Source organism: Nicotiana tabacum, chromosome 23 (genome assembly GCF_000715075.1).
Source record: "Nicotiana tabacum cultivar K326 chromosome 23, ASM71507v2, whole genome shotgun sequence".
Lineage (NCBI taxonomy): Eukaryota > Viridiplantae > Streptophyta > Magnoliopsida > Solanales > Solanaceae > Nicotiana > Nicotiana tabacum.
The window spans coordinates 128,341,462-128,364,151 of record NC_134102.1 but is presented as its reverse complement, the minus strand read 5'-3'; the positions used below and the strand labels follow the sequence as shown (position 1 = coordinate 128,364,151).

At 38.8% G+C, this 22,690-nt stretch overlaps 1 protein-coding gene across 4 annotated transcripts; it reads right to left on the bottom strand.

The window, feature by feature from the left end:
• Positions 1-31: 31 nt before the first annotated feature.
• LOC107767246 (uncharacterized) lies at positions 32-22,455 on the bottom strand. Of its 4 annotated transcripts, none has more exons than XM_075246395.1 (18): positions 22,056-22,455; positions 12,181-12,402; positions 10,056-10,151; positions 9,345-9,397; positions 9,116-9,212; positions 7,929-8,002; positions 7,152-7,266; positions 6,078-6,188; positions 5,052-5,128; positions 4,191-4,257; positions 3,989-4,054; positions 2,913-3,020; positions 2,642-2,772; positions 2,446-2,512; positions 2,292-2,359; positions 2,131-2,212; positions 828-898; positions 32-735 (listed from the first exon to the last, which is right to left on the bottom strand). In XM_075246395.1, exons 1-18 carry the CDS (start codon positions 22,191-22,193, stop codon positions 357-359), a joined length of 2,022 nt encoding a protein of 673 aa, XP_075102496.1. In that variant the 5' UTR covers positions 22,194-22,455; the 3' UTR covers positions 32-356. The 4 variants fall into 4 exon arrangements, with proteins under 4 accessions (XP_075102496.1, XP_075102494.1, XP_075102497.1 ...); XM_075246393.1 differs by having other exon boundaries at positions 2,446-2,562; positions 2,647-2,772; XM_075246396.1 differs by having other exon boundaries at positions 4,209-4,257.
• Between the last annotated feature and the right edge of the window lie 235 nt (positions 22,456-22,690).

Genomic DNA, 22,690 nt, shown 5'->3' with positions numbered 1-22,690 from the left:
AATATAGAACCACGTTATACGAACAATGAAATAATGGCAAACCACGATCACATTGCCCACAAAGAAATGGTCACTTTCTCATCTGCAAATGTATCTTGGATATGCATTTGCATGTTTACAATCTGTAGCTAAACTAATTTCCTACAGGTTTGTTCAGTGAACTGCAGTTGTACATCCACAACTTTGACAATTTACAGAATGAATTAATGCATGGAACAGCATATAGTGATACAACTTACAAAGAACATTCAGAGTTTTTAGGAGCTTAAATTTCAGAGTTGCTTAACCTGCGTACCTACATGACTACTTATACATTATTAGAAATGGACCAAATTTGTTTGAACAGGTGTTTGTATCTATTTGCTCGTCGCTGAGTCTCCAGATTTCAACTCTTTCTCCAGCTCATCAAATTCCCAATCACCTATCTCTTCTGCAGAGTAATCGCGAGTAATCTTACCAAATTCAGATTCCAACTTTGCCAACTCTGCTTCAGGGTCCAGGGCCTGCTCTATTTTGGCAGATGGTGGTTCATTTTTCTTGCTTTCCCCAGCTACGGCAATTTTTATGGCCTGCTTTTTAGGATGTGAAATATTATCATCTACCATTTCATGGGAAGAATCGTCTCCCTCTTGGACAGGGATTTCCATTTCTAAATTTGGTCGTTCAATAGATTCAAATTCCTGTCTTAGCTTCTCAATGTTTTCAAACAGCTTTTTCATATCTGGATCATCTTTCCTAAAGAAACGGGACAAGTAATTTACTTGATGAACCATCGCACCTAAAAAAGGATATAATAACAAAGAAAACACGATAATGCACAGCCAAACCTGGAGATTTTCTCTTGTTGAGAGTAGAACTGCTCCCTCATGTTGTCAACTACACTAAATGTGGTTATAATCTGCACTTATGAGACATAAATTTGAGAAATCTAGATTGATTTTACAAGGAATATGGAACAAAGTAAAAGGCAAGACCAATTCATCCGAAGATGCTCTCGAGCTTATCTTTAGAAGGTCTACTTATTAGATAGAAGAGGAAAAATTAGAAGTATGAATGAACAAAAGTAGCGCAGGTGAGAGGTTCAATGATATGGTTTTAATTAGAAAAATTGTATTATACCAATTCTCAGTTAATATAGTGTACATAACCACAAGTAAATTTCTCAAACCATCTGAATGTATCAGTTCTTCTTCAGATTATTTTCAGTTCAACTAAAGTACGGTACAATATTTTTAAAAAGATAAATAAGAATGTCAATGATACTACTTTTTATATACAACAATGAATTTTTATCCAAATAATAAAATTTATAAATGTCCCAATATAAAAATAAGAAACTAGTACCTGAAAATATGTTAAAACTAGTGGATCAAATAAGAAACACTAGCCTTTTAAGCATTTTTTTTATTTTCTTGAAAGTGTGATTTACTTTGTTATGTCATCATTGGATACACCATTCAAAATTGTTTCGTTATAGTCTATATATTAGATTGTTATACAAAACTACAAACTGTTAAATAAATAAAAGCTAAATTAGATAGATCAATAGAAGTATTGAATATAATTAAATGTTATCCATATTAATTAATGCTATTCACCATCGTCTTGTTAAAAAGATTCTCATAAAATTAGAAAAAAATATATGATGATGAATTGGAAAATTTGTAACTATAGTAATAAAGCAAAACTAGTAAATTGAAATAGTATCTTAAAGTTATAAATCATTAGTACCTTACTTATAACATACTCAATATTTTAAATGCCCTACCCTCTCTGGTTCCTTCATTTGATAAAGAGAAACCCTCATAAAATAAAAGCAACCCCAGTTAACTGAATTGGTAGATCTAGAATCCTTCAAAAACATAATACTTCTCAACTACGATACTAATCTTTGTATGATAATATTTTTTATACATATAGTACTTTGATTAGGTTTAGTTTGATACTTCTTTAGTTTTTGTATAAAATAATAAATCACTCCTAATTGTTCGTTACGGTTATACACTTGTACCTAAACCTTCAGTCCAATTGGTTCAGTTGGTTTAGAAAAACCTTTGACATCTCTAGCATAACTCTCTGGATACCAGGCAGTAACATAAAAGTGAACGTATATGTATTTTGTTTTTCTACCTTGGCTTCATAGTCCAAGTATTCCTCCTCCAGACTTTTCCTAGGGCTCAATGATTTTGAGACACCAGATCCCACAGCTGCACTGTTAGACAAAAATAAAACAACAATGAGACTCTGCAGTGCATATAAGCTAACACACACATGAAAAAAGAGGTCCTTACCCTTCACCTAAAGTCTGCAAGTTCTCAACAAATTTAGAAATACGATCAATAGAAGGCCTCAACTCTTTCTGTGCAAGCAAAAGATATGGTTTAGAAAGATGTGCTGTGCTAAGCACAGTAAAAAAAAAACTCTGATCATTTACCAATCAAGTACCTCATAAGCAGAGAGGAGTTGCATCACCAAGTTTACAAAATAATCCTCATGCTTTTCGAGTTCAACACTACAAAAGTAATCAACACCAAGAATCCATTCAGGACAACACTGAACAACCTAAAACAGAGTTATACTTTAACATCCTTCCGGTTCTAAAATCTGGAAGAAAGATTATACAGTAAATCAAGTAACATACCTGACCTCCTTGTCTTTACTCTCTGTAAATGAAGACTGAAGGGTCCAAGTATCTTCCAAAAAATTAATCCATGTACCAAGGATATTTGCTTCAACTTTACATGAGCCAATGGATTTTGTCAGCTCGTCTTCCTATGAGGATGAAGAGATAGGTGATGGCCAGTGCAAGAAGTAAGGATAGGAGACACATAACAGGCATACCAGGAGCTGGAACTAGAATCAATGCATAGGGAATTAGTACACAAGAACAGACATTTAAATAAAAGACGAACCCTAGTTTTTAAATGAGCAACAATCTGATCATTAGCTTCATAGAACTGGTCCCTCTCTTCTCGGACATTTTGAAGGCGTGCATTAGCCGCAGCCAATGAGATATTAACCTGAAAGAAGAAACCCATTAGCCAGAGCCAATAACTTGACAACTAGCACAATTTTTCCGGGAAAAAAAAAAATCAAAATCCAATCAAAATGCAAACTCGAACAATTTGATCATTCAAAACCAATCTTGAATCCCTTTACAAAGAAATCTCAACTTGACAGATACAGAACAATAATTTGCATCAACACGGAGATGGTGCAGTCACTAATCATGTAAGTCAATAAATTTATAAAATTGGTAAAGGGGTGCATCATCTTAACCTCAAACATTATATATAAGGTTACCCGCAGCACATATCTCTCTAGTATTCAGACTATGGTCCGACAAGTTGCTTAAAGGGAGTATAGACCTACATCTCTTGTGGTCATGAAAGAGAGAATGATACCTTTTTTTACAGACCACATGATTTTTCAAAGGTCACAGAGGACAAGTAACATGTAAATTCTTAGAAGAAAATTCGAAGTACTCCCTCTGTTTCAATTTAGATGAGGTAGTGTGACTCGTTACGGAATTTTAAAAAAAAAGACTTTTGAAATTTGTGGTCTTAAAAGCTTAAGGGGTAAAAGCTTTGTGGGGCCATGACATTTGTGTGGTTATAAAAGCTTCTCACTAAGGGTGAAATGGGTAAAATGAGGAGTTTAAAGTTGAATTATTTCCAATTATAGAAATATGTCATTCTTTTGGGAACGGGCTAATAATGAAAGTATATCATCTAAATTGAAACAGAGGGAGTATTTTTTTGGATAACGTAAAGGTAATTTTATTCAAGCTAATAGCAAGAAGGTTCTGCAAAAGAGTACAAAAGATCATTACAATGACTCCGCTACATCTTTGACATCATGAAGTCAAAATAATCAAAAAGATGTTCCAATTCTCTATCCCGTGTTCCTTAAACCAGAGAAACTTCGTTACTATTTTTTTCATTTAAAGAAGTCACCAAGGGAATGCCTTCTGTCAACAACATAGTACCTGTTTCAACTGAGCTTCAATCTCATCTCTTTGTTTCTCCAGTGCAGAAACCTCTGTCGCTAATTCCTGAAAACCAAGCAAATGAACCCCAAACCCCCTTTAGGCCAAACAATCCCAGGAATCTATACTTGGCATTTACTCTTCAACCACGATTGGTGCAAAAGCACTTCGCCTATAATTTAACATCGTGCACGCATGTTACCTTCTCCATTTCACCAACCTCGCTAGTCTTGGTCACACGAAATTTTAGTGCCTCCTCTTTCTGAATTCTGTCAACAACAAATAATGATAATAAATCAGCTAGCTATGTAGATACACATTAAGAATCAAGTAGCAGCAAAAACACTTCACACAATTCATTATTAAGTGATGCCATCATTCAAATATCAGATCCCCCTTTAATAACCTTTAATCACATGACCAAACATGGGACTGAAGTTATCATCTACAACCCCTATTATCCTGCACCCAAGGGTGTTGCCCAGTGGTCAATAAAATGAAAGGAGAACCATGAGGTTTCAGGCTCAAATTCCAGCGGAGGCAAAAAATTTCTTCCCATCTATTCAAGCCTTGGTAGATAGAATTACCTGGTACTTGTGCTGGTGGGAGGTACCAGGTATCCCGTGGAATTAGTCGAAGTGCACACAAGCTACCCCGAACACTACGGTTATCCAAAAAAACAATATGATGCATTATCCCCCACCCTCACCTTCAAAAAAATTCTTATTTGCAGACCAAGTAACCCCTTAGTGTATAAAACATACAACACATGCAAAACAGAAATTTAGCATATATGGTTTGTGGAAACAACTCTATGTGAGAAATGAGTTTAAGCTAAGTTAGAGGCAAAACGAATACAGATCCTTTATAGAGGCAGCTCTGTCTCACCAAATGGCAACACAAATAAAAATGGAGATTGCATAGTGGTGCTTGTTTAGTGATGAAGCGAACAATTTGCGACTTTAAAATGGTGTTTTTTTTCTTTTTTGGGGATAAGATTTGCCGCTTTACAAGGGGATTAATAAACCACAAGGACATAGCAACTGAAATATGCACTTCCAACCTGTGGTCGGATATCTTCTTTTCAGCTTTGCAGGTGGAGCTAGCAAGAGATTCAGATAAGACTTTCAACTTATCAACCTGCAAACAGTCATGTACCATAATCTTATGAAAGATGCAACGAACAATTGATGTAGAAGAAGGGATGAATTTTGCCGAAAATACTGGGCCTCATTACTCATTAATGTATAACGATCCACCTGTTCTTTCCATAAACAAATTCGATGAATCATTTCTAGAACTTTGAAGGAACTAGGACATGCTGACCAAATTTGTCTGTCAAAATTGAAATATAAGACAAAAGGTGGCAAACAACCTAGGAATATAAGTTGACACCGAAAAGAGATGCTTGATACCTACCAGTAACAAAATATTTCCTAACAGATATTCCCTATGTTTCCTTTTAACCGCTATTATTTGGAGAGTCAAATATTTTTCATTTGACTACAACTTTATATACATTTTATAAATATTTTTAATTTATAAAAATTCATGACCTATAATACTTTTTATCTAGTTACCATATTTTAAAATTATTGTTCAATAATTAGGAGATTATGTCTGAATTGAGACAGTAAATTAAATGGTACGACCTTCGAACTCCAATCCCCTTCTCTAGCAGAGGAGAGGAGTAGAAAGGATAGAAATAAAAGCAGCTAGTTGACAAAATGTAGATGCGTAAGTAGAACATATGCCCCACTTGAAACAAAGAATGGTTAGGACTGGGAAATGATTAGATTTTTCTACGAAACGAAAATTTATCATGATAGAACAAATTTAAAAGATGGCATACACACCAATGGTAGAGAACTTCACAAAGTAGGTCAGGAGTAATGATTTTAATGGAATCTAGACAGTAACAATATGGACATCACATATTATTGAGTGTTTGTTGTCCACCTGATGCAGCCATAACAATCAACACATCAAATGGAAAGGTGAGCAAAATGCAATTTCCCAAACGGGGAACCAAAGTTCCTGTTTTTCAGAAAACAACATTTGAAAGTATTAGGTAAAAGAAGTGATCTACCTTCTGAACATGGACTTCAGGGGAGTCCCCATATTTAAGAGCTTTTTTCTTCAGTAGAAGCCCTTCTAATTTAGAGCAGACCCGAATATGTGCAAGTGCTTCTTTCAGAGCCTATCAATAAAATGAAAACTGACGCGTTCAATCAAGTTTTCTATTTCTAACGACAAAACAAAAAAGGAAGGTTTAGCCTAATTTATGAAGTACTAAGAAAACTTTTTGAAAAAAAACTCAGTTACTTATCATATTCGCAAGATAAAACCAAAACTTCTGAAAGTAAGGCCCGGAGAGAATTCTATTTGAGGTGATGTTGATAGCTGAGGCACAGTAACATACCAACCATTTTAAGTGCAAATGACCATTGTTGATGCAAACGGGAAAGCTCTCTCGTGCAGTAAGCTCATACAAAATTTATGAGACCTTACAAAGGTCTACAATTACAGCAAGAAAGTTTTTTTAACAAGTAAAATTAGAACCATAAGAACTTTTTAATAAGAGTAAGACCAGGACCATGAATCTTTTTCATGAAAACCAGAAAAGTGAGTTAAATCTGAAAACAAGAAAAGTGAGATTATATAGAATTAGATAGTGCATATCTTATATCCCATGCATGTAAACCATCTATTCTACCATCTTAGAAAACAGTCACAGACCTTATTTAGAAATCTGAAAGAGAAATTATATTCCTGAATAGGAGTTAACAGACTGGCAAGAACCAGAACAACAATGGAGAAGAACACCTGAATATCGATTCTTCGCTCTCCTTCAAAATCATGTCATTTTCATATATAGTCCAATTACATTCTTCAAATACAGATTAAAGATAAAACAAGCAATCCAAATTTATGAAAATACATTCACATGTTTCAATAATGTAAACTCAATTAACCATTCAATGACAAATAATTCCACAATGATAGTTTCTTTATAAAGCATGCAATTATAATAACTTGCAATTCAAATAAACTTCTTGATGGCATGCTCAGTTTCATTATGCCACAGGAGCAAAAAGGAAACAACAGAACAGCAATAAGGTTCACTCCTTTTTTTCCTGGATAAATAAGCAATAAGGTTCACCTCTATTGAGGCAGCAGTCTCTTGGGGCATCAATTCATGACCCTCACCATTTGGGCCCTTTGCTGCTTTTATTTCATCAAGTTTTTTCTTCAACAATGAGAGCTCAGCATCAATTCTGCAAGGAAGAAAGATGAATGATGCATCAACTTATAAACTCTTCCTGACAAGTTTAAACATTTTTCACAATGTATTCTATGCTTATAAAAAAGATTTAACAAGAACTGGTTCTAAAACTGAGCTTCAGTTATGAATTTACAAGCGCGGTATTTTTCGGACTTAAGTAGACCACAAACATATGAAAAATCAGAAAAATATTATATGGTACCTTGCTCATGATTCAAGAACTTGACAATGACCACTATTTACAATACTCTCACAAATTAAAATTATCCTTCCTTTTGGGACAATTCACGAATTGAACACTGATACTGCCATTTATTTTGTATAGGTACTGATAGTTACTCCACAACAAACACAAAATGGAAGGCTACAATTATGATTTCATTTGCATTAACGGGAAAAGGTAGAGAACAAAAAGAAAAAAGGCAATAACTTAAAATTTTGTTTTTAAACACATTATCATTTTCTCCATCGTAAAGAACAAGTAGCACAAAACTTCCCCTCTCACCAAAATAAGACCGCCTAAAGATACCAAATTGCATCAGTCAAAGCTCATAATACATGGCAGCTCCGTCTCAAAAATATTTAGCTCCAGACAGACAGGTATTAAAAAACACAAAGATCTCAAGAACGTGAAGTGTGCTAACAAGAAATTACCTCCCAAGATCAGCATTAATTTTCAAACCTGTGATAGCACTTTCTGCAAACTGGAGCAGCTCATCTCGCTTTACCTGCCAAAAGAAAATTATGTTTTCACAGGATAGAAAGCCATGACAGCAAGTTTTAGTCTTTAGGTAATATTTTATTTATTGGGCAGCCTGATACACTAAGCTCTCGCTATGCGCAGGGTCTAGGAAAGGGCTGGACCACATTGGGTCTTATGTATGCAATGTTAACCTAATCTATTTTTCTAACATAGTTAGTTAATATCCTCCTCTGTTATCTATTGTGTGATAACAGGGGGATATTACCTAAAAAGTTAAACAGGTTAGAAAAATAGATTAGGTGAAAGCGGGCATTGGAAAACAAGTGCAAAATTAGCTTCTGAAAAATGGAAAGGAGTGGAGCGAATAGAACTGCATTAATTCCTTGAGACCGGTCAAGACTCAACAGCACATAAAAACATTTTCACCTGAGCACAAGCAGATGGTAAAACAATGTATGCCAAAGTATGAAGATTCTCCTAGTGTTCCCACCCCTGTCAAATTTGATCCACAGACGGAACAGGCGGAAAATGTAATAGAAATGTGTAAATGAACCTGGAAGAGCCTAAGAATCACACTGGGCCTAGATGGAACACAGATAAAAACATTCAGAACAAACACAGACAAGGAGAAAGTAGGCATCCTTGGAGACGAACTTCAGACACCAAGCCATTGGGGAAACTACAACGTTTCAAATAAAGTGGTCCACAATGTGGCTGCTCAAGGACATCCGCAAATAGATCTTATAAGTATTGTGGGGCATCTATAATCCATAAATTAATACACAGTGGTTTCAAGGAGACAGAATTTTCCTTTTCCACAGGTTGAGTATTTCTATTAAGCTAGTTGAGATTTTATTAAGGAGATACAATTAGTTATCAGACCAAATGCAGATGTCAGTACACTTTAGGATAAAATGGCCTACGATTTAGTTGGTGGTCTGGTTTAGCTAACCAACCACAGTGTAAAATTTCAGAAATTATTAGATAAAAGATGTCTCACAATTGAACTTCACAACATTTTCAGCCTCCGTGAAACATAGTCCTGCAGTGAAAACTATTGGACGGAGAGTACAAAATACATAGAGTTCCAATTATGGTTTTCTATTGATAAAATATATAAAGGACTATTTGACTTTACCAATACTTCATCTTGGTAGCTTGAGAAAGCTTTTGCCAGATCCTGGATACTGCTGACTATTGCATAGTGAACCGCTTTTCCTCCGGTAAGACACAGTCTGCAAGTAACCAAATAAAGTTATATCTTGACAATGAATACCTAGCCAACAGATGCAACATAAGCCAGAACATAATGAATACCAAAGTTACTAAAGCATAAACTCATGGCCAGTGATATTGATTAAACTCACCCAAACAATTCAAGGAGGAGATCGACTTCTTCTTCATTTGGCGCTTCAAGAATCTGAATCACAGGAAAGAGTAAACCTGCTGTTAACCTTAAGAATCAGCAATCTTGAGAGCTAGATATCGGGCAAATTACATACATAAGAGAAAAGACGAAGGACATTACATTATCTGAAAGGATGAAACTTAAAACACCAATCATTCTCCATATATGTCTTTGTTCAAATAAAATAATACTCCCTCCATTCCAATTTATGTGTCACAATTTCCTTATAAGTCTGTTTCAAAAAGAATGACATATCTCTATATTTGGAAACAATTTAACTGTAAGCTTTCTATTTTACCCATTTTACCCGTAATGAGAAGCTTTTATAGCCACACAAATGAAATGAGACGTTTAAAACCACAAGTTTCAAATGCTTTATAGCCATACAAATATTATAGCATGTCTAAGACCATTTTTTTAACTTACAACTCCATGCTGAGTCAAACTATGTCACATAAACTGAAACAGATGGAGTAGTTGTCTATATCTAAACTTTCATTTTTTAACCTAAGAACTTTAACGGAAGATGTTTCTTAAGAAGCATTTATTTGAATAGATCAAAGTAATCATGAAAATGAAAACGTAGCAACAGAATTGGTAAAGGAAACTAAAAATGTATGTAGCTTCTTTAAAAAAACCAAACACAGCCTAGAGATATTTATTTACATACCATACATATTGATATGCCCTCCAAAGCTTGACTGTACAGAAAGACGTCACGGAAGTTCATTGGTTCACCACCCATCTCAGAATCATAATAGAGAACCTATCAAATTGGACACAGGGGATAAAGCTATCTGTGTGAAACAAGTATATTGAGGTTATAAGCTTTCTGAAGGGTGAATCATGAGAATCCAATCAACAATAAACAACATATACCCATAATAGAAAAGAATACTGCAATAATGTGATTTGAGTTTACTCTCCATCTAAGCAACACAAGTACAAGACCTGCAACTAAATAAGAGAGACAAGGGGACCACAATCAAAACAGTCGACAAGAGAGGATTGCTCAATGGTAACCATCCTTCACCTCCAACCCTGAGGTTGTGGGTTCGAGTCACCAGGGAGCAAAGCAGGGAGCTCCCGGGGAGGGGTTAAAATACACACACACACGTATATATAAAAGAACCAAAACAGTCAGTATTTAATTGAGGTGATTGCTTTTACAACAACTAGCATAACATATAAAGCATAGATGTTTTCTCTAAAACTATTCAAGAACAAGCAGAAATGATCCACGAATCAGGATCAGCAAAACTTGATATGCATTTGTAAAACAACCAAAGGCAATCTGATATCCATTAAGATTTGCTTCAAAAATAAGCTTGTGGAAAAAGAAGTTTTATCAAACATGCTCAGCTTCATCAGTTTCTGACGTGTTGGTTTCTCGTAGACTGCGTACTTGCTGCATTAACTATTACTGGACTGAAGATGGTATATGAATCACGCTCTAGAGAAACTGAGCTAATGATAGTGGACATAGCAGCTTTAGTACGTGGCAAATAACTATAGAGCAGGAGTTCCACAATCAGACTTCAAATCAGCTGACGAAGACATCCCAGAAGTATGCAGAACAAAACAAGATGCAGCTGCTGCTTAGTGATCAAAAGCAGCATAAAAGGATTGAAGGGAGTGGAATCTATACACTCAACCGACACTCCTTGATATTTATTTCAGAACCAGCAAAAGAGCCATTTAGGGAACTACTGGATACACCTTATCAAAAAGGAGAGTACTAGACACTAGGGGTGGGCGTCGGTCGGTGCGGTGCGGTTTGCAAACCAATATTTTGGTGTACCGACAACCGAACCAATATAAATTCGGTTGGTTCAGTTTTACAAATTACGGTTCGGTTGATTTTCGGTTTTGTCGGTCGGTCTTGGGGCTGCCATATTTGGCTTTTTTCTAACTGAAAATTGAGTTTTATATTTAATATCTTTAAAAGGTAGCTTAATTATAAGCTGAAAAACTTGTAGTTGGCGACATGTATCCCAAACGGCATTGAGCATCAAACTATTTCTGCCATAAAAAGAGACTGTTTTACCTCACAAAAATGAAGCAGCAACATCAAAGAAACAAAGAAGTAAAGTGTAAATGCTAGCTAATACCAGAATCTAACTAAATCGATTATTCACTATAAGACTATGCATCCTAAAAATGGTTACTAAAGCACAAAAATACATTCATGGATACAAATTTACCTGATTAGCGAATTCCAAAAGAGAACTGAGACCCACCACACTTCCCTAATGCTTAGCCATGACATATGTTTAGTCTTTAGAAATCACTAGCCAGAAGCCCATAACCCAATATCTCAAATTCCCATACCCAAACTTCGGTTATTCGGTTAACCGAATAATCGAGGAAGCAAAACCGTAAACCGCACCGAACACCAATGTTTTAAAAAATATAAACCGCAAAAACAACCGAATTAACCGAATAACCGAAACCAATAAAACCGAAATTCCCGGTTCGGGTGGTTTTTTTTATTCGGGCGGCATTATGCCCACCCCAACTAGACAACAATGAACAAATTCCTCAACAGATTATTCCATGAGATAAAACAGCACCAATGGATCTGCGGCAAACTACTAAAACATACAATTATTTCACTTAATGCACATAAAATCCCAAACTGAAGAACAAAATAATTCTAGAATATTACCATTTCCTTTTCCTTACATGAAGAACAAAAGGGAGAAATTCTTTCTCCACAGAGAAAATCCAAATCCTGCTTCATCACAAAACAGGAACAGTAAAAGAGAAAGAGCATGGAAGGTCAATTTACTCACCAGCGATTGTTTTCTTGGATTCTCCTTTGCTTCTTCAGAGGGATACTGCTGCTCTTTGATCTTATCCTTATCTTCAGCAGAAATCTCAGTCCTCTTTTCAATTTCTTTAAGTACAGCTAACCACATTTTCAGCAATCGAACTCTCTCTGGTCCCCTGCAAGAAACAGAAGCTTCTTCCAATCTTTTGACCGTCTGTTTGAAGCTTTTGAAGTTCCTATTCCCCTGGCATAAACAGTAAATCATCTAGTTAACTCTTCAGTTACAAATAAGAATAGAGTCCAAGCACAAGGGAGCCCAAATATAAAACTTTACAGTTCCTGTAGTTTCAGAAGTCCATTTGAGCTGCCTATATTTCTTACTTTTCTTAAGCAAACCTTACTTTTAAATTATTGTTACAGTTCAGCTATCATAATGCTAAAACAATAAAACAAGTTTGTTCCCTTTTCTTTCGAGGACTACAATACAATAATACTCTCTTGCCTGCTTTTTTTTTTCTTTTTTTGAGATGATAACAGTTTTCTATATTCAAAAGCACAAAGGATGTGCATACCATAATATCTTAGGGAATAACCATAAATAAATATACATCAATCTATCTATCTTCTTACAAAGACCCAAGAGCATCTATTATAGCTTCTGAGTCCTCTATGTATTCCAGTTTACATCAAAAATGGAAAAGCAGTAGACAATTCATTTTTATCTTCTGAATTGAGTTAGCATTGTCTTCAAAACATCTAGAATTCCTCTCATTCCAAAGAGTCCACCATATGCATGCAGGAATCATACCCCATCTATTCTTCTCACTTACAGATCTTCTCCCCTTGTTCCAGTATGACAGCATTTCCATGGTGCTATTGGGCATGACCCAGTGAATCCCTGTTAGTGCTAAAAAGATGTTCCAAACCTGAACAGTCACTGAACAGTGCAGAAAAGGTGACTGTTGGTTTCTTCCTCCCTTCCGCATAGGTGACATCTAGAGCACAAAGGTATTCCCCTTCTCCTCAAATTGTCCTGTGTTAAACATGCCTTTCGAGCAACCAACCAAACAAAACATGCCACTTTGTAGGGTATTTTTACTTTCGATATGTGTTTCCAGGGCCAAAGATCAATCAAAATATTAGTTTGATTAAACATCTAATTGGAAGAATTGATTGAGAACCTTCGTGAGTTGTGCCCCAACCACCACACCTTTTTTTTTATAAGGTAAATTGTATTAATCAAAAGGGAGAAAAAACTCCCGCATACAAGAAGTATACAAAAAGTAGAGAATTTACATCAGAACATGATTCTCTACAAATGACGCCCAATCTTCTACACAAGTAGGGGCTACATGTGTGCACCAAAAGGCGATCAAAGATAGAAGAGTATTCTTAAGGTGTGAAAACGGAGACTCAATCCCCTCAAAAACTCTCCTATTTCTCTCTCCCCAGACTAACCACATGAGAGCTAACGGGGCGAACTTCCACGCCTTTTGCTTGCTTCTTCTACGAAAACCGGCCCAGCTATATAGCATTTCCTTTACAGTATTTGGCATCACCCATTGAACACCAAAAAGATTCAGGATTACCCTCTATAAACCCCAGGACATAGGGCAATGCAGCATAAGATGATCAACTTCTTCCCCTGAGCTTTTACACATGTAGCACCAACTAACATGTGTAATTCCTCTCTTTCGCAGATTTTCATATGTCAAGATCACTCCCCTCGCTGCTAGCCATGCAAAGAAGCACACCTTCGTGGGCGCCTTAGGAATCCAGATCGATGAGTATGGGAAAGTAGTCTCCTGTCTCACCAACATACTCTGGTATAAGGACTTTACGGTGAACAAGCCATCGCCACGCAACCCCCATCTCCAAGAATCATAAGATGGATGGGGCATATCTTGCCCGTATAGCAGTGCCAACAAATTTTGGAGCTCCGCAATCTCCCAATCTTGCATGTTCATTCTAAAAGAGAGGTCCCATACTATCCCCCTTCATGCTCCTTGCGAATTTGTTGGACCATCAATTCCTTCTGGTTTGAAACTCTGAAGACGTGGGGGAAAGAGACCTCCACACCACCTGTGATTCCAAAAGCTGATTCTCCTTCCACCTTCCACCTTCCACCTCCCACCTTGTAAGTGATGTTGCCATAGAAAGCTTCCCAGTTCTTCATGATGTTCCTCCACATGCCACACCCGAACGGTGCTGTGATTGCCTTGGTCCTCCAACCCCCTCCCGTGGAATCGTATTTTTCTGCTATGACCTCCCTCCATAGAGCATGTTGTTCTACCCCGAATCTCCACAGCCACTTCCCCAGCAAAGCTCTGTTGAATACCCTGAGATCTTTTACTCCAAGTCCACCCCACTTCTTTAGGGAAATGACTGTCTGCCAATTCACTAGATGAAACTTTCTAGTTCCATCTGCCGCATCCCAAAGAAAATTCCTTTGAAGCCGCTCCAGTTTTTCTGTGATGCTTACAGGTGCTTGCAACAGGGATAAGTAATAGGTAGGGATACTCGACAAAGTGCTTTTAATAAGCACTTCCTTACCGCCTTTTGACAAATACCGTTTCTGCCAGCCTGCTAATCGTTTTTCAACCCTTTCAATGACAGGATTCCAAACAGTAATATCCTTTTGCAAAGGGCCCAATGGTAGACCCAGGTAAGTAGTGGGAAGAGAGCTCATCTTGCATCCGAAAACATGAGACAAAGCATCAATGTTAGCAACCTCACCTACCGGGAAAATCTCACACTTGCCAAGGTTGATTTTGAGTCCTGATACTATCTGAAACCACTGCAGTACCTGCTTCAGGCAGGTCAACTGGTCCATATCGGCATCACAAAAAACCAGGGTGTCATCCGCAAAAAGCAAATGAGAGACCCTTCGGGCACTGAGCACCCCGATCGGAGCTGACAATCCTTTCAAGAAACCTCCACTCGCTGCACGATCTATCATTTTACTCAGAGCATCCATCACTAAAATGATTAGCATGGGGGATAGGGGGTCACCTTGCCTGAGCCCCCTGGAGCTGCCAAAGAAACCACACTGGCTACCATTAACCAGGACAAAGAATCTGACCGATGAAATGCAGAACTTGATCCATCCCCTCCATCTTTCCCCAAACCCCATCCGCTTCATAATGAAGTCCAGAAACTCCCAATTGACATGATCGAAAGCCTTCTCAAGGTCCAACTTGCACAGTAATCCGGGTTCTCTATTTTTCCTTCTGGAGTCTACAAGTTCACTTGCCACCATAGTAGCATCCAGGATCTGCCTACCTTCCACAAACGCATTCTGGGAGGACGAAACAGACACGTCAAGAACCTTCCTGAGTCTGTTGAAGAGCACTTTAGAAATAATCTTGTAAATGCTCCCCACTAGACTGATAAGCCTATAGTCTCTGATGCAAGATGCGCCTTCTTTCTTAGGCACAATGGTAATAAAAGAAGCATTGATGCTTCTCTCGAAAGCACCATTCACGTGGAAGTATTCGATGGCTTCCATCAACTCCCCCTTAACGGTGTCCCAACAGAGCTGGAAGAAGGCCAAGGAGAAACCATCAGGCCCAGGGGCCTTATCACCAGCACAACTCGACACAGCATCGTGCACCTCCTCCTCCTCGAAAGCTCTTTCTAGCCACTCATTGTCTCCCTCCCCTATGTGGTTGAACTCTATTCCCCCCAAAGTAGGCCTCCAACTAACTTACTCTTTGTATAAGTTCTCATAAAACCCCACTATCGCCCCTTTTACCTCCTCCTCTCCCTCGATCCTCACCCCATCTACAACTAGGGACTCTATGAAGTTTCTCCTTCGATTTGCAACCGCAACCCTGTGGAAGAACTTGGTATTCGAATCCCCCTCATTTAACCAGAGCGCCCTTGATTTTTGTCGCCAACTAGTCTCCTGAGCTATTGCTAACTCGACTATTTCACTCTTAACCTCCCCCAATCTCACTTTCTCAGGTTCATCTAGCTCTCTCGCCCCTTCCCCTCTCTCTAATTCCTCCAATTCATGCATAAGCTCCCTCATTTTGACCTCCACCCTCCCGAAGACCTCTTTATTCCACCTAATAATATCTCCCTTGAGCAATTTGAGTTTCTTCGACTGACGGAATGAGGCTAATACCCCGTAGTTGGTCCATCATTCTTACACTTTGTCACAAAATCCTGACACTTTCAACCACATGTTCTCGAACCGGAAGGGAGCACGGACCCCCCTCCCTCTACATCCATCTAGCAAGATGGGCAAGTGATCCGAAGTCATGCTAGGTAAAGGGATCTGCAATACATTCGGCACCAGCTCATCCCAGGAGGACGATATCAGAAATCTATCGAGTCTGGACCTTGAGTTTGAATCCTCCGCCCTGGCCCAAGTAAACCTTTCCCCTGACAAAGGAAGATCAATGAGAAAGTGATCATTGATGAAGTCAGAAAACTCCTCCATGGCCCTCGAAATCAAATTGCACCCTAATCTCTCCTCCGGGAATCTATAGTGTTAAAGTCTCCCCCTAGAACACATGGAATGTCCCATTCCCCCATAATATTGGCAAGTTCCTCCCAGAAAAACACCTTGGACCCTTCCCCTACCGGCCCGTACACTCCCCCAAATCCCCACTCCACCCCACTCACTCTATCTTCGATGAGAGCTGCCAAAGAGAAAACTCCCTTCCTAATCTCCTTTACCTCCAAGCTTCTATCATCCCACATAAGTAGAATGCCCCCGGCACTTCCTGCTGCTGGGACCCAGTCATATTTCACCCAACTACCTCCCCATACACTTCTCACGATCGCATCCGACAAAACTTCCATTTTGGTCTCCTGAAAACAAACTAGGTTGGCACCCCACTCCGTAACTCCCACTTTGATAATGGCCCTTTTGTTTGGGTCATTCATCCCCCTAACATTCTATGAAAGGATCTTAACTTCCATAAGCAACAATAGCCCCCATTTCCCCACCCCCCCAGCCGAGGTCCCTTTCTCTATGTCACACACTCGACCCCTTCTCTGATACACTACTACATCCCCTATTTTATTTTGATTAACACCTTTACCCACCTCCCTCCCGGCGCCTTCGTAACAAGGTTGTTTCTCAATCTCCCTCAACAGTTCTAGCACCCTATCTTCCTTCCCTTCAAAAGAAACACCTAAGAACTTCCCAAAGTTTAATAATTTATCCTTCATCCATAAGGACATATCCCCTTCTCCAATCCGTGACGAAATTGGACATGCGTCTTCTGTAATTACCTTTTCCTTGCCCCTACCGGAGAAATGCAAGACCATGACATTGCTAGTAATAGAAACTCTGGGTGCCAGGTGGATCACGGCGTTTCTTTGAGAGACACCAATCTCAGGAATTAATGCCTCTCTTGGAGGAGATTGTATTGTAACCTCAGCACATCTAAGCACAGTGGGAGATGAGGGGGCGATGGAGCTGGGTCCATCAGAGGCGGGGGGCCGTAGAATAACACCGCCGGCTTTAGCCGGTGCTGCCCCTGGAACAGTGGCCGAAGAGGGGCACAAGTCCCTAGTGCTTGGTGAAGAAATAGCATTGTGTGAGGCGTCATTGGCAGAAGAAGAAGGAGTGACTGCTCCCATATGTTTAGGAGCCTTATCGGACGCAGCTTGATATAATCTGGGCCCCTTTGGATCGATTCTAATAGAATTGGGAAAAGTTGTTGGACCCATGTGTGGAGGCCCAGGCCTATGCTTGCTGAAATCTTGCCCGACCCTATGATAGTTAATAGAGGACCGACCCATTCTGCCTTTCCAGTCCGCATCACTAACCCATTCACGTCTTTTCCTCCTGTTAAAATTGTCTTCTTCTCCCAAAATCAAACCTCCCGTCACTTCTTGATCTACCGTCTGATTCCAGCTTAGTCCACTGATCCGGTGAGCCCTCCCCTCCCCTCAGAAACTGATTTCCCCTTCCCTCCCTTCTATTTAACCTTTCCTTTTCTTCCGCCAAAATCACAGGCATAAAGATAGGACGAAATTCAGGGCTCAACCAAACCCTGTAGCTCAAGTAGCCATCTTCCACCACAGTGGAGACAGGGATTCTGCCCCCTTTCCTCACCACAATCCTTACTCGCGAGAGATCGTGCAAGCTGCAAGTGACATCAATGAAACCCCTACAGATTTCCCCAACCTTCTTGAATAGGTCAAGACACTAGAGGTGCACCGGGAGACCCACTATGTTGACCACCAATGTTTCGCCAGCGAAACGAGGATCGAGACACCCATCGTGCTCCACCCATCTGTCTAACTTTAAGAAATTCCCGTCGAACCACCTGTTTCCTCTTACAAGAATTTCTGACGCTTGAGACTCGTCGACAAATCGAAAGAAATATTGCGTCCCCCAGTTGCGATATTTTTAGCCCGTCCTTGACGTTCCATGCCTCTGTTGCCCAGTTCCTAACAGCTTCTAGAGAACCAACCCATTTGGAGAAAGACCCAATCAAACAAGAGTCCAAGAAATCTTTACGCCTGAGAGTGTGCTCCTCGGACAGCGAGAAGTGTGGCTCCTGCCCTACATCAAGCTTTCGCTGGCATCTTCCCCCAAGTTCGAGGGCTGGCCAAGATGCAGCTTTGCTAAAAGACATGCTTTCCAATTTTCTAGATTCTAGGGAGAAGTAGGAGCTTCTCTCTGAAGAGTCCGTCATAGCTAAACCAAGAGCCTCGCGAGGAGACTGACTGAAGAAGAGAAAGTGAGAGGGAGTGAAATCTGGCTGGAAAAAGACACCTCCGTCGCCGGAAAATAGCAAAAGTGGTCGGAAGTTGAGGTTGATGGATGGGTGAGATCGGAACAGCCTCGCGAAGAGGCTGTCTGAAGGAAAACAATTGGGATCTGGCCTAGAAAGGCGTCACGCGCCGACGCGTGGGGTAGGGGTGGTCGGAGATCTGCCGCGCTGTGGGGTGTCAGATACCGGCGATTCTTGCTGGGGTGGTGTCGCGACAGGGTTGGCTCTCGGACGGTGGTGGTGAGGTCTTAGGATTCATGATTCATGGTGGTGGTGAAGGGGTGGGTTGGGGTGTCTGTGTAGTAAACTACGCTTTCATCACTTATGCCTAAGAAAATTCAGTAGATAAAAACAAAATGCCCCAACCACCACACCTTGTCTACGTCCTGATTGACCCCAGTGAATTGATTGAGTTTGTTGTAAAAATCTGCAATTCTAGTGATTTCCCAATCATTTAGGAGTCTTCTATAAGTGAGATTCCACCCTTGAGCTGACCAAACCTCATTCATAGTGGCTTTCTGCTGCTGAATTATTGAGAAAATGTCAAGGTACATTGTCTTCAAAGGCTCCTGTCCCAACCAGTTGTCTTCCCAAAAAGAAATGCTCTGTCCACTACCCACTTTATAGCTGATTTTGTTGCTGAAGATTTCTGATTGTCTTCCAAACACTAACCCCATAGGTAGTGTTTACTATCTTAGTTTTCCAGAGCCCTGCCTCTCCATATTTGTCTTCAATTACCATCCTCCATAATGAATGTTCTTCAGTTGTGAATCTCCACAGCCGTTTTATGAGGAGGCTTTGGTTTTGTTTCCTCAAATTTTTTATCTTTTGCCTGCTTATATCAGGATGTTCTCTATTCTTTCATTATCCTTACACTTGCATTATCTTCGTAGTTATTATTTTAGAGTTTGCTGCTGTTGTTATACCCATGTACAATGAAAAGCTCTTTTTTGCTCTTTCTTTCCTTTTTCTTTGCTCTGCTTCAATGCCACTTTGATAGTTCTACTTCAAAGAAGATCTTTCGTTTCACTCGTATCGTTGGGTTGATCTTTTAGCTCCTTTTTTTTTCTTTTCATTAATGGCAGAGCCAGGCCAGCTTCACACACTCAACTAATCAACCATGTAACTGCTACCTCCCACCAGCACAAATACCCACCAAGACTTACGCAGATAGAAAGAGTTAACCTAGTTCCACCTCTCCTACAATTTGAACCTTAGTTCACTCGGGTTATTACTCAAACTTTTTACCACTAGGCAACCTCGTCAAGCGCTGATATGTTTTCATTTTACTTTCTAGCTATTTAATTTATACTCTATAATGTTGACATCGTCTAGGTGTGATATACATAAAGCTCCATAGCCCTTACAAACAGAGGTTTAGGGATCTTTATCCCTGCATGACGTACAAATCTCTAACTTTATCAGAAAACCCACTTCAGGTCAAGAATCAAGCTTTCTTATATAGTTTATCTCATAGGCGAGTCAGCCCATCAATCCATCACCCTAGTATCAGGACTTGGTTATTTGGTTCCCGGATTTTGTGAAGTAGAACATTCGACAATAGCCAATTCGTCAAATATTACCAAGCCTAAACTGTTAGATAAACTTAGCACTATTCTTGAGCAACATTCAACAACTCAAGTTTTAAGGAAGGAATTAAAACCAAAATGGATTTCAATAGAGTTCTACCAGTAAGCAAATTACTCAATAATTCCTCACTCTTTTACCTTATTTAAAATAAAATAAAAAATCCATGGTGTTCCCTCTCACCTCAGTCAACACCTTTCTTCTCACTATCCTCCTCTTTCTTCACTCTCTTGAATAGCTTATTATGCAAAAAACGCTCAAACAATACCCCTTTATGTTGTGTTCTCTAAAACCTTCACCACATAATTCACTGGAATAACCAATTCCAAATCACCCTTCTGCTTCAATTTAGATGACCAACATTTGTGCTCCAAAAATTTCTAGACTAAGGAGCGTAATGACCCGTTTGTCCATAGATATTTTTTCCTTTTTTTATTTTTTTTTCAAAAATATGTTTGTCCATGAAATTTTGCAAATTTTAGGAATTTTTCGAAAATGAATTTTTTTTAAACCAAAAAGTCGTTTTGACCACTTTTAAACCACTTTTTCAAATTTTTCAGAAATTTTTGTTTCCTCACTAGTAAAACTACAATATTTTTTCAACTGAAATGCATGTCCAAACATAATTTCAAATTCCAAATAACTTTTTTTAACTTAACTCCAAATACAGAGTACTTTTTTTCAAAGATTACAATTTTTATGTCCAAACGCCTACTAAATTCGATTTTCTCTTCCTCTACCTCAACCCCTCAAACTTACAACCACCGTCCTCTCCGTCCCTCACATGACTCATGATTCTCTATCACAGTATCACGCATACTCACGTGCCCGCTACCTAGCACAATTTAGGCTCCTCAATCAAGAAATCCATGGAGCACAAATTTGGGTCATCTAAATTGAAGTTCTTGGGTGAGTTGAAACTGGTTATTCCAGCCAATTTTGTAGCTGAGAATTTGAATAAGAAGGCGAAAAGGGGTAATGTTTGAGTGCTTTGCATAAGAAACTGTTCAAGGTAGCGAAGAAATAAGAGGATAGCAAGAAGAAGGCATTGTCTGAGGTAAGTGGTGTTGAGTCCCATATCGTTTGTGGATGGGCACTTGGACTCCTTATATGGTCTTGATCAATCTTCACCTCATGATCTAGTTTTTCGGGTTGAGATATGCCCAGATTCCATTTCGTTATCATGGTATCAAAGTTAGGCATCTTAATTCTTGTTTAGTTAGATGTTGGGGCCCCATATTACATTGTACACGCTCCAGATGTCCAGTTCTGTACGTGAGGGGTGTTGAGTCCCACATCGTTTTTGTGAGATGGTTTCACCACCTCATGAGCTAGCTTTTGGGGTTGACTTATGCCCAAATTTCATTTCTTTAACAGGAACACCATGACATTAGCGATGGTGCGTTGGTGCTTAGAGGTGAGATGGAATTGTAGTTGGTAGAACTCTATTGGATTCCATTTGGGTCTTAATTCTTTTCCAGGTACTCGATTTATAGTGAGCTAAGTTTATTTATATAAAAGTAGTAATAAATAAATATACAAGAAGAGAAAAGGGAAGTGGAGAAATTACAATGCGGTGGTGGAGCTCGGCAACAGCTTGACCGGCTTGTTGAACGACTGAGTCGGCATAGTTCTTTACGGTGCGGGTGAGATTGTTGTTGTTTCCAACCTCCACTGCTTTGCTCATCGCAGATTTCAACCACGACATTTCTGCTATTCTTTGAATTAGGGCTCTATAGTATATGACGCCAGAAGAGAACAGAAGAAGATTAATGAAGCTACTACAATTTTTTCTTTTTCCTGATATCTAATCAATAAATGGGAATAAAGATGAAGATTGTTGTTCTTCTCTCCACAGCTTGGGATGGGAAGGAAACCCAACTTGTTTTGCGACTTCAATTTTTACTTGACTTGGAAGACAGACCCGTTTACTGACGAAGTTTGTTGTATTTTAGGACAAAGGAGAAATAAACCTTGAAACAAATTGTCATTGCTTTTAAAGATGAAATACTGTAATAAAATATACAATTAAAATTTTATTATTTTAGCTAAAAAAATTATTTAGTTAAAAATAATGGAACTCTAGTAAAAAAAAATATATAGATTTCTTCGGAAAAAAAAGAGAAAATAAACAGTTAAAATAAATACTTGTTGCATCTAAATAAGAAAACAAAATTCACAGCTTGAATTCTATTATTTTTGCTT

Coding starts and splice junctions, on each gene's coding strand:
- LOC107767246 (XM_075246393.1), bottom strand. CDS start 22,193: ATGTCGTGGTTGAAATCTGCGATGAGCAAAGCAGTGGAGGTTGGAAAC. Junction 10,152..12,180: donor ATCCAAGAAAACAATCGCTG/GTGAGTAAATTG, acceptor CCAATTTGATAG/GTTCTCTATTATGATTCTGA. Junction 6,189..7,151: donor AGACTGCTGCCTCAATAGAG/GTGAACCTTATT, acceptor TTTTATTGATAG/GCTCTGAAAGAAGCACTTGC.